This window comes from Zonotrichia albicollis, chromosome 6 (genome assembly GCF_047830755.1).
Source record: "Zonotrichia albicollis isolate bZonAlb1 chromosome 6, bZonAlb1.hap1, whole genome shotgun sequence".
NCBI classification, from domain to species: Eukaryota; Metazoa; Chordata; class Aves; order Passeriformes; family Passerellidae; genus Zonotrichia; species Zonotrichia albicollis.
The window spans coordinates 13,525,605-13,537,951 of record NC_133824.1 but is presented as its reverse complement, the minus strand read 5'-3'; the positions used below and the strand labels follow the sequence as shown (position 1 = coordinate 13,537,951).

The 12,347-nt window shown below is 42.7% G+C and overlaps 1 protein-coding gene across 1 annotated transcript in view; it reads right to left on the bottom strand.

Moving 5' to 3' along the window:
* SEL1L (SEL1L adaptor subunit of SYVN1 ubiquitin ligase) overlaps positions 1-8,701 on the bottom strand; it is a 32,970-nt gene extending 24,269 nt beyond the window's left edge. Inside the window, exons 1-3 of the mRNA XM_005479734.2 lie at positions 8,505-8,701; positions 1,417-1,454; positions 846-1,068 (exon numbers count right to left, since the gene is read on the bottom strand). Coding sequence (XP_005479791.2) covers positions 846-1,068; positions 1,417-1,454; positions 8,505-8,580 — 337 coding nt within the window. The 5' untranslated portion in view covers positions 8,581-8,701. The remainder of the gene's footprint in view (positions 1-845; positions 1,069-1,416; positions 1,455-8,504) is intronic.
* Between the last annotated feature and the right edge of the window lie 3,646 nt (positions 8,702-12,347).

Sequence of the window (12,347 nt, the reverse complement as noted above, 5' to 3'; positions counted from 1 at the left end):
TTAGTTCTGCTCTAATAAGGAAACAGCTTAGAAAACACCCAGTCATTACATGATAGAGCTCATTTCATAGCTTCTGCTTTCTTTTGACATTTCAATATGAGTTGAGAAGACAACTATCATTAGTACAACACAACTGTATTTTTCAGTAATATTGAAGGTTTACTTTCTATGGACAAGTAAAAAAAGAAAAGTCTGCTGCATAGGTTAAGATACTCAACTGTGCCATCTTGTATTATCCACTACCAACTGCAAAACAAAAAACCATAACATTATGTAATAAAAAAGCCATATTAGAATTTCCTGGAAATTTTGGCCCAAGACATAAGATATTACTTATACTCAAAAACTTCCTGAAGTTAACATGCAGTTGAGATGCTGCCCTGTGGCTCTCAATGCTGTTCCAGGAAGCTTGTCTTTACATTACTATTTGTTCCTTTTCTGTCAACTGACTCACCAGGCAAACAGCCATGGGATTGAAAAAGACTGATGCAAATTTCTCTTTGTATTGCTGGTGCACATACAGAGCACAGAATCTGTAATTGACTTCTATTTGAAGAAATCAGGGCCTTCTCTATTTGATGGTTAAAGCTTACCAGCAAGACAGAAACAGTAAGAAAAACAGAAAATTCCTTCAAATGCATCTGAAAATAACTATTCATTTCAATTACAGTACCTTTCAAACATTTTGATGCTATTTCTAATGAAAAAGGTAGCAATTACCACTCCATTGCAGAAAGGTTAAGACACTTGTTATTTTATATGTTCAAAATTACTGTTTGTGTTCACCCCCATGCTGGAGTTACTCATCTATGCTGCCACTTGTTCAAAAGTCTGTGAGCAGTTACCTGGACTCTGTACTTCTGCTTCTTCCAAATCCTTATTTAATAGATTTGACATTTCTAGAGAGTTCAACTCTTCCAGCGAATTCTCTTTTTCCTCTTCTTGACTGTGAAAGCTCTCTTCATTCTCTGATTGAGAGTCTGATTTCCCAGATTCAAGGAAGATCTGACCTGCGACCACTCGAGTTCCTGTGGAATGATCCTTTACCTGGTCCTCTGCAGACAAAGTCTGAAGGAAAGCAGCCACATCATTTAGAAGATTAGAGAGAAGCAGCAGCTGGCTTAAAATCCATTTAAAAACTTCTTAAAAGATACAGTTAATTAATTAAACAGTCAAACCAAAACTAAGCTGAGCTACCTCTATCAGCTCTCATTGCCTGTATCCCTTTCAGGTCTTCAAAGAAAAAAATTTCCAACTTGTAACCCAGTATTAATTTCTCTGATGCACACAAAAATTAATGAGACAGCAAGAACTACAGAAAAACTTAAAATCTAAAATCAAATTATTGTTCTGAATTTCAGACCTTTGCTCTCACTCCACAGGTAAATCAGAATGACTAGAAACTTATCTCCTCACCTTTGACTCCAGTGATTCATCTTGATTTCCTTCTTCATCTAGAAGAGACATTATAAGTCAGTAAAATGCTTTTCCATGAGTAACTACCTCAAAAATCAAAGCTTTATTTACAATGCTGTACCGTAGTTCTGAAATATTCTAGTGTACTAAGTTGACTAATACACTTCAGAAAAGCCTTATAACTGTGACGAGGAGGAATCAAATGTTTCAGGGGTGATTCTCTTCCTTAAATTATGCCAACACAACAGTGTGTTCCATAGTGAAAAAAGTGTGTTTTTTCTAAACCCAAGATATAGTCTGAATGGTTCAAGTCCAAGTGAACTACTTAAAAAGGCATTCATGAAGTGAAAAAGGACTGTGGAACATAAGGTGTTTAGTCACCAAATCAGCCTTAGTACCAACAGCTTCAGTAGTGACCAGAAAGTTGTATTCATACCCCCATGCTTATAATTAAACGTTGTCCTTTTTAGAATGCCAATTCATTCTGCCTGAGCAGCATATTCAAACCTTTATATAGAGGTTTCTCTTCAAAACTGTGTGGAATTAGTTTGTCTTTAAGATACTCTTCAAGAGATGCAAGTCTTGTTTAACTGTCATCTTTCTTGTCTAAAAGCTATATGATATTTGATTAGAAAGACTGGAAGGGGAAGAAATGACAACCAAGAAAGGCTATTGGGCAGACATTAAAGGAATACGTGTAAAAAGGTGAAGATAATTAGAAAAGCTTATTTATGACAGCTTTATCATTGTTTTTCTGAATTTTTTCTGCAGCAATTGTTCTGTTCCTTTAACTAAAATGGGCTTCAAACAACTTGGTCAGTGCTATCATTTTGATGGGAATAAAATTAACATCACTGAGATGTGACTGTTCAGAGTCATCAGTATCTGATACCACCTCATTTCAGCAAACAGACCTCCCTACATTTGAAAAAAGATGCCACAGGCCTCCCTCTCTCTCACATTAAAATAAAAGCTCAAAACAAAGAGACCACTTAACAAAGCTGCCACTAACTCCTCCTAGGTTAGAAATCCTCCTTTTTGAGGCTCTGGGGTGCACAATGCCCTGTAGCAGTGGCAAAGCAAAGATGGGCTGGAGACCTGCACTGTGACTGGAAAAGGTGTCTAAACTGATAGAAACGAATGCCCTGTACATGAGATACATTTAGTATGCTACAGTTAGCCATGAAAGGCTACCTGCACAAACACTTGCAACAGTTTATAGAATTCTGCTGACTCCTGCAAGCACTTAGCAGCAAACAAAACTTGCACAATTTTTATTCTCATGCAAGTAAAGTGACTTACCAGAGATAAACCATCTCTGAAGCAACAAATTCCAAACATGACACTTCATTGGGTCATGTTTCAAAGCCTACTACTATAACCCTTGCAATGAAAGGGTTAATCTTGGAAATTGCTTTCTGGAATCTAGATTCGATATTGTTACTTGAAGTACAACCTTTGGTTGGAACAAGTGAAAAGATGAGGGAGAATTCAACTTTAAGCAGCAACAGCATAACAGAAATTAAGGAAAAATGTGAAGACTTGTAAGTGAAGCTGCAAAACTATGGTGATGAGATGAGTACAACTGAGATATATAAATAACAGCCTGTTGAGGATGGTGAAGAGGATGTAAAGCTCAAAGAGTTTGACTGCCAGCAGTTGTGGAACTAAAAAGGATCTAGAACAGCTGATGTGGGTAAGCAGCTGTACTCTACAGGTCTGAAAATGAAAATGTGTAGAACACTTCAGAAAAACTTGTGGAGACAGCAGGGCACCCCAGATGAAACACACCCTGCAACGAGCAACCAAGACAGCATAAGAACAAACACCAATTTGGAAAAAAAAAAACCAAAACCACTATGAGGCATAAGGACAAACAAGGCTAGCTGCATTTTTGGCAGAGACCTCAGGGCTTAGCAGCTTGAGGAACCAAACAGATAAGGGTGATTGCAATAAATCATAAGTAGTTCTGCCACTGAACTTTGACACTCCAGATCATGATATGACAATTGGTCTTTAAATTCAGTAAAAGTACACATACATTTAGGATACTTGGTGGTGTTTCTATTTTGAAATTATGAATGAAGCTGTCATTTACCATGTTTCCCATATTACATTCTATTTACCTAAATAACTTTGATCTAGACCAAAGGCTACCTACAAACTTCAGAGCTTGTCAAGATATCCAGACATGCTTCTGGAGCGCAGGAAAACTAAGGGTAGCCTATCCAGTAGCTTGTGTGCTCCTTCTAATATATACAAAGCACTTATAAAGTACCTGCTATTGCAGTAGGTAATATGTTTGGGTTTTTTTGACAGCTATAGAGCTAGATTGATTGTTTTTGTCCGTACTAAACCAGCCTATATGCCTGACAGCACTAGAGCTTTCTAACATTTCAGAGAAGGCTTCACTAACTGATTTCAATCGGCAGTGGTAGGTTCACTTTATGTCAAAAGACCACACAAAAATAAATATAAATAGGTTATATTGTCTATGCACACATATAAAAGAACAATTCTATTGTAACTTCATATGCAAAAGGTTTACTAAACTGAAAGTCAAGAGACACCTGAGGAACATCAGCTAGAGCTCACTAAGTGTTTGCTCTTTCTTCTTCTAAAGTAAATAAACCTATTTCCATTCTATTGCATCATTTAAATTTTCTCTGAAGAAACCAGCTTTGTTACTGAGAAGTTGTGGTTGAATGATTGTTTTCACACAGTGGTTCCAAAAGGCACTAAAGCAAAACCAAAATATTAATTTTTCTTAGCTTTGAGACTTTTTCTAAGGTAGGCAGATGAGGTTGCAGAGATAATGAAGAGCATGACTAAAGGAGGGATCACTTACAGCCTTGTTGTTTCACAGAACTGCTGACTAACATGCACCCACTTACAGAAGTGTGTTTACTCCTATGAAACTGTTAAAACTATTCTGAAAGTGTTAATGAAAGGTCCATGAAAGGTCACAGCTGGGCCTAAGAACAGTTTATTAGTCAAGGCTGAGCTATTGAACGAAGTCACAGATGTTATGTTTATGCACCTGTTTCAGAGATTAAAGCTGATAGTTTAGCTTGTTTTTCCACCCTTCAATTATAAAAAGTAAATAAGTTTTTTTTATTAATACCATTTGGATCTGTTACCAAGGCTGTCTATTTCCATAAACCTCCTCTAAAAGGCCAATCTCACAATTTGTAAAACAAGTTAGGGAGTAAAATGATCTACTAAAAGGAAAAGGTAGGCAAAGATACCTGCGGCTCAAGTGTGCAGCTGACAATGTTGTACAGAATGCTTCCCTTATAAACAGTGATGAGCTGTAGACATTGCTGGGTGCTCTCACACCCAGCTAGGACTTTAAAGCACTTCACAGAACCAAAATCTTTTTTCAACCATCCACCAGCTCACATACAACTAAAATCAGCTTTAAGAAGTATTAATTTTTCCTCAATTAGAAAGGCCAGTGTTCAAGCATGCTATGTAAATATAGGAAAAGTGTTCTGGCAGCCTATGCTAAAGAAAAAGATCCTACCATATGCTGGATAAAGCGCCTACCATTTTGTGGGAATTACTGCTTTCAAGAGAGCACTAAGGGGAGAAGGGTACAAACCAGAAGAGCCATGCAGTGTGATTCAGCAATAACGTCATTAGCTTCAGGGAGTGCAACAGTTCCAAAGTTTTGCCGCGCTAGAAGAACAGATAACTGACATCCCACAAACCTAAAGGGCTGCTACTACCAGACAAGAAACACCACTAGTTTCAATGTTAAACCGGTCACCCACACTCAGGAAGCAGCCAACAATTCAGTAATGAAGCAGTCTCCCCCAGCTCTGATGAATCCCTAACTGATTATTGCTGTCAGTTTCCTTCTAGCTTTTGCCAAGCTCTTCAAGCCTCAAACACCGTGACAAAGCAACCAGTGGGCTTCTGCTGGGAGCAGGGATCTCCCCAGTGGTGTGCTCATCTCAGGGAGTACGCCAGCCAACCCACCGGGGCTGCAGGAATAACATACCTTTTGGACTGTTAATACATAAAACTTTTCTTAATACAGCCGTCATTCCACCTTTATTTCATTCTTCTTTCACTTGTGTTTTTGTGCATGTCTTATGAGGCACATAGCATGTTAGGACAAGAGTATATGAATGTTTAACTTGCAAAAAAATACATGTAAAACGCATGCTCAAAAATCTTTCTCCAGAGAGGGGTGCACGAACAGAAATGGTTTGGTAGTGACTGCTTTAGAGCACCCGTGAGAGATTTTCTGTAGCATTTCTGGCAATTTCTTTCAATGTTCTTTTTTTTGCAAGTGACTTTCAATGTCTACTGAAAGAGGAAGCAAATTCTGCTTATCCAGTTCTTGCAGGAAAGAAGAAAATCTAAAGGAAAAAATTACCTCAAACCGCTTCTCATCAATTTTTTCGACTGATATATTCAGCACAGAAACAGACTCAATAGCATAGATGCTATTCCCATTAAAACATGCAGTGAGTTAAGTAAAATCCTTAAGTGGCACCTATTCAGCAAGAATAGTTCCAAAGTATCCTTGGCAGCAAGTAAATTGTTCCCAGTCACAATCTGTGCAACATATTCATTTTAGTTCAACTACAAGATTGAGATATAGGTCAGCCCTCACCCTGAATAAAAATCTTTTTTCCAGTGTCCTTGCAATTGCTGGCTAACTGGTTACAGAGCTTAGTCTCCAGGAGTTCCTCAGTAGGAACTGAGATTCCCAGCCAGGCAACAAAGCAAAGAGTTTAGGGAATATTTTTCTATGAGGTAAGTAAAAACAGAAAGGTGAGGGAAAACCACTGAGCTCTGTGCTATGGAAGAACAGGTACTGAAGTTCCCTACAGGAATATGAGTGTGCTCCTTTGTCCCACCAGTCGGTGGGACAGCATAAAAACATCTGCCTGTTGCTGAAGTTAGCCATGGAACACGTAGGAGTCAGAGGAAGCATCACTTCCTCTCTTCAGGCAGAATGAGAGGATTTTTACCCCTTAGTTAGTGAACAAGAGGAAACAATCCCACTAATCAAATAATACCAGCAATCACAAAAAGGAGGATTTTTTCAATGTCCCTAATGAGTGATCGGCAGGGGAAGGCCATCACTCCTGCAGTGACCAGAAGACAGCCAGTTTCATCTGGAGAACACACACACGCTTAGCATTTTTTAGCTACTTTTGCCAGTGCTTCTTAATGTCTTTCCTCAGTCCCCATTTTAAATGCCTTCATAATCTGCAGCAATATTACGTTTAAAAAAATACAGTGCCCCTTCCCTTAGGCTTGAATTTTCTTGCATTCAACTCAAGTTCTCAATAAATTGATTTAAACGAAGTTTATTACAATAGAGTTATATTTAAAATACTCAAGTTAAATTTAAAATATTCACTACTAAAAAAAAAAGTCCTCATTAAAAACTCTTCATAAAGTTAGGAAATGTCATGCTTGGACCATTTTTACTCATTCTTCTTAAAATCCCTCCCACCATACTCCCATCCCAGATGACTCTTTGCAGACCAGACATTAGAAACAATTATAGACATTCAAGGAAGCATTTAATACACAGTCCCAAGACTTATACCAGTCTCAAAGACACAAAGTCACACTGCTACTCTGGGAAATCAAAGCATGAAATGAGGACAACTTTCAGCACGATTCTTGTCAAAAACTGGGCAGGAAATGTATTCCTCTCACAGCTTTCTGCCAAATTACGGACTCCCAACATCCTATCCTAATTAACTGTGGACATCAGTAAACAGTCTGACATCACAGTAGCAATTTTAGTTTGTAAACAGCTTCTAACCCTACATCCGTGTACTGTGCTTTCTATGGCTTATTAAGTGTATTAGTTCAATTGAATCTAAATATTTTGCTTATACAAGCTGAATTAAACTATCAGAACTTCATGCTCACAAAACAACTTTGTGACAGTGGACTAACAGTCAAGGGAGGAGAGGTGCATGGAAGCACAGCCACTGATGGACACCCGACTAGCCCTTATCACCTAACTTCCACGTACACAACAGATCTGACACTCACAGCCCCATCTCACCTTAGCTTTTTTTGTCATATACACTATAAATGAGAGCATATAGTTCCAAAGTTTGGCTGCATCTCTCTGGTTTCATAGAACTTGTGTGTACTCTTTCCATAACTTCAAAAGTGCCCTGCTGGCTTATAAAGCGACCTACAAAGCACATATAATCCAGTAATATTACTTTAAAGTTCAACTTCCTACTGCACACATGTGAAAACGAACCCCAAAGCACTGAACTTACCTCTAGCGAAAAGGTTAAGTTACTTTCCTGAAACAGTGTAAAAGCAAATCCCCAGCAGCACCGCATATGGCTGTCGTTAAGGTAGTGGCTTCTGGCTTTATAAATAAATGCACTGCACATCCCCCCACCAGCCCATGGTGGAAAGCAGGGTGTGGGAGGTAGAAACCCCAGGAAAGGAAGTAGATGACAACACATGAGAATCAGACAAAAGACAAAACCCGAGCTGCATAACAACAAAACAGGGACGGGAAAAAAATATTATGGGGACATAAAACAGGACGCATAAATGTTTTCTACGTATCGAGGTGAGAAAAGCGTTCTAATAAGGCTGAAATCAGCATTATCAGCTCCTCAGGGAGAAAATGCGTCCTAGGGAGAAAAAACGCCTCATTTCGGTCTTAAGCAGTACAAGCCCTACGAAGTGGGCTCCCAACGAGCTGCCAAAAGGCAGGCACCGCTCTGATCAATGCGCCCACCCCTACCAGGCCTACGGAGCAGCGCCGGTGAGGCCGAGTCCGAGCCTGCCGGGTCCCGCCACCCGCGGTCCCGCAGGTGACAGGAGCGCCGCTCCCCCCGCTCTGCTCCGCTCCGCCGCCTCAGCGCCCCGGCGAGGTCGGCGCTGCCCCCACGCACCCCAAAGCCCCGGCGAGAGCACCGGGTCACCTCCCCCGCTGCCGCCGCCCCCGCGCCCCGCTACAGGCGTCAGGACCCGCACAGACACCTCTGCGCCCCCGTCCCCCGCCGCAGGCCCGGGGGGCAATGCCGCCGCAGAGCTCGGGCCCAGGGGGGCGTAGGGAGGCGGGCCGCGGTACTTACCGGCCGCGGGAAGCGCTCCGACCGACAGCGCGGCCAGGCACAGCAGCAGGGTCACCCAGCGCGCCCACCGCCCCATCCCGCTGGGCTCTGAGGGGCCGCGCCGAGCGCCCCCGACTCCGGCTCTCTCGCCCCGCCCAGCGCGCCGCCGCCACCAATCAGCGGCCGCGCTGAAGGCCGACTACGGGCCGCTGGCAGCAGCACACGCAACCCCGGGGAACGGCTGGCTCTACATGGCCCGCTCCGATTGGCTCGGCGGAGGTCCGGCTCGCCCGCCACGCCCTCCCGTTAGCAAATAGCGCCGCACGTGTCTGCGCGAGGGCCGTTGCGCCAGCGGTTCCTTCCTAAACGGCGCCTTCCATTGGCTCGTGCGCCGTTCCTACAGCACCCACAGTTCCTTGCAAGGGCCGCGGCGCCGCCTGGGAGCGTGTACGCCCGGGGCCCGCGGCGGGGCAGGGACTACGTCACCCACAACTCCCCGCGCCGACCGGCGCAGGGCGCGAGCGCGGCGTCGCTGCCCTGAACCCCGCCCATTCCAGAAGGCAGAATTCCGGGGTGTGGGGTGCGCCTCGTTGTCTAGGAGTATGGAAACAGCATTAAATTGCCTTCCTAAACCAGTGTAGATGGAGTATGTGAAACATAAAGAGTTTTAGTGCAGCTATGGGACGCAAGTGTTCGCTTCTCATAGGGATTGCATCTCTCTGTGGGCCAAAAAAAAAAAGCAAACGAGCAAGGGAACTAACTAGGAACCCAGCCTTTAATGGAGTGAAGCATGGCTGGGTGGTAAATGTCACCGCGTCACAGGACTGACCTGTCACACAGTAAATGTCAGCGCGTCACAGGACTGTCCTGTTACACAGTGCTGTGCTGAATTATAAAGCGGGTTTTTCCCCCTCTCTCTCAGTAGGGTCAAGCCGCCTCAGGCTTACAGCGCTGCACTTGGGAGCTCTGCAGGGAGAGCGTGGCCGCCAGCCGCTGTTTATCCCATGGCACACAGTGGCAGCAGCTGTGGCGAGTGCAGCCCCACACAGCGCTGGCTGAGGGATTCTCTGCCTGCCACAGCAGGGTCCTCAGGCAACGGAACGCCTACGCCCTCCTGCAGACAGGAGGTGTCTAGAGAGCGTGTAAGCGCCTCGGATAGAGCTAACGAGGGGTTCTGATTCTAAGTACCAGAATGCTGAAATACCAGTCAATTTTTTTCTAGCTGCAGTACATCTAAACAGCGCACATGGGTAAAAAGTTCGGCAGAACGAAGCCGTACAGGTGTGGAAGCGCCATTTTGGAGTGGATCTGAAGGGGTTTCAGCAGGGCGCTTGTCTGTGCCCAGACCAGCCCTAAGTTTGACATATGGAGGAGTTTGTGGAGGGCTGTCTCCCATGCGACGGAGCCCATGCTGTAGCTGCAGTCGTGTGAAGGGTCCTTCCCGTGAGGAGCAAGGAACAGCAGAGAGTGATGAACTCACTGTAATCCCCTTTCCCTGTCCCACTGCACCACTAGGAGGGAGAGGTAGAGAATTTGTGAATAAAGCCCGGGAAGAAGAATGGCGTGGGGGAAAACATGTCCTTAAGATTTGGTTTTACTTCACATTACCCTACTCTGATTAGATTCATAATTAATTTTCCCAAGTCAAGTCTGTTTTGCTCAGACAGTCTAACAGGAATTGGTGAGTGATCTCTCTGTCCTCATCTTGACCCTCAGCCCTTTTCTTATATTTTCTCTCCTCTGTCCAGCTGAGGACAGGAGTGATGGAGTGGCTTTGGTGGTCACCTGGCGATGAGCAAGGGTCAACCCATCACAGCTGCCCAGAGCCCGTATGGACTCCCAGCCCATGAGCTGTTCAAGACTTCATTGAACAAATCTCTCCTCAACTTGACCCAGTCAGCCTTCCTGCAAGCAGGGATTGAACTAGATGACCTTTAGAGGTCACTTCTAACCAAATTTATTCTACATCTAAAGCTCTGTGTGTGAGGTTAAGTGAACTGGAGGAACAAGAGGAAAAATTCAATGGGGGAAACAGACTTTTTTTTTTCTGAATTAATTAATAACCTTCCAAAAAACAACAACAAAAAAAAAAATAGATAATATTGCAGACTGTGTTAGTTCTGATTAATTTAGTATATTCTGTACTTTAAAGGTCTGGTAAATTTATTGCTGCCTTTCCATTTATGCGTGCAGCAGCCATAAAATTCCCATTAATTTTCTTAATCCATTTTGCATTTTCTTCTCTGAAGCTTTGAATGGAGTCTTAGGTATTTTTGCAGTGTTCTTCCTCTCTATTCTGTGCCAAAATGTTGTGGTTTTTTATGCAGCAGTCCAAGTGACCAGACAAATTATAAGGGCTCAAATTACATCCTTTGCATTTCAGGTACTCTTAGTATGTTTTCTCAAACTATTAGCTGATCTGAATTTTCAAGAAATTTTTAAATTTGACCTGTTAAGTACTGCCTAGCTTGTGTGGCATGATGTAATACTGGATGTTCTCTAGTTAGGAGAATGGAAGTGCAGGAATAAAGTTAGGAATACTTTAGTGATATGTATTCTTTATGATTATTTCTCACATTCTCTCCCTTGTCTTCTCTCTATGTATTTTGATCATACAACTATCTGTGTTGTATCAACATTCCTTTTTACTTTGATTGCAGAAACTTTCTTGTGTTTTTTGTAATGAAAAATGGCACAAGTGGGAGAGGTATGAAGAGGTAGATTTTGAAGAGCAATTTCCCAAGAGTTCTCTTTGCAGAATGCTCTCATAAAGTTTTTCAGCTTGCTTCAGAAAAACTAAAAGGAGAAAGCCTCAGACACTTCTCAGGGAAGATTTCTGTCCTAAAATACATAGGCTTTGTGACAGATGTTTCTGGCAAAAAAATGTTTAGTTTTCTATATTAGTGAACAAAATATATAGTTTTAGGCAGATTAATTTTCATAGCTTTTTAATGATTGAAAAAAAAACCTCACTACATATTTTTTAAAGTTTTTGCACACTAGTTTATGGGAAAACAACTAAAAGGAGCACAATACTTCTATATCTCCAGTGTTCATGGTGGTTGGAGGGTTATGATTCCAGCAAGGCCTATATGCAAAGTAAGAGACACAATACAGGTGTTATTTAAGGAACCTAAGGGAGAAGAGGTGAACATTTACATGGCTCCTATCACCTGGTCTGTAAAATCAAGTGCCCAGTCACAGGGAATGAGGGAGAGAGAAGCAGTGTTGAAGAGAGGAAAGAAGACTCTTCCAGTATATGTTAGAAAAGAGGTTGTTGCCAAGGCTTTTGTGAAGACACCAGTCAAGAGGAACAAGAAGGATGTAGCTTGAAGAGCTGTCACCCAGTCTGGACCAGTAACAAATTGCAGGGGTTAGGCAACACTGTGAACTACCTGCGTTCACATAGAGAGAAATACAAATAGCCCAGGCCTGTTTCTCCTCTCAAAATGGTAAGGGTTGAAGCTCATCAACGAAAACATCAGCCCTTGCTTTCTAGCTTCCAAAATATACCAGCATTCACAGATCTCTGTAATATCAGTGTGGGCTGTAACATCCATGCCTAGGCTCATGGTCCTCATCCATTATTTGGAGCCTCCCCTACTTTTCAGGAGAGTCTGGCTTGATCTTCAGTACAGAACAGATGCACGCACTCATGCACTGTTTTCACAAGAACACTTGCTCAGATATTAGATCTCCCTCTGGATGGTGATCCAATGTCCATGCATACACACTGTGTCCCTCACATAGCTGCTGACTCAGAGCCGGAGTCTTTCCAGGTCTTCTATTTCATGGCCACTCCAGCTTAAGATTGGCTAGCAAAGTGTATGTGTGTGTACACATGGATATGCATACACACAGGTG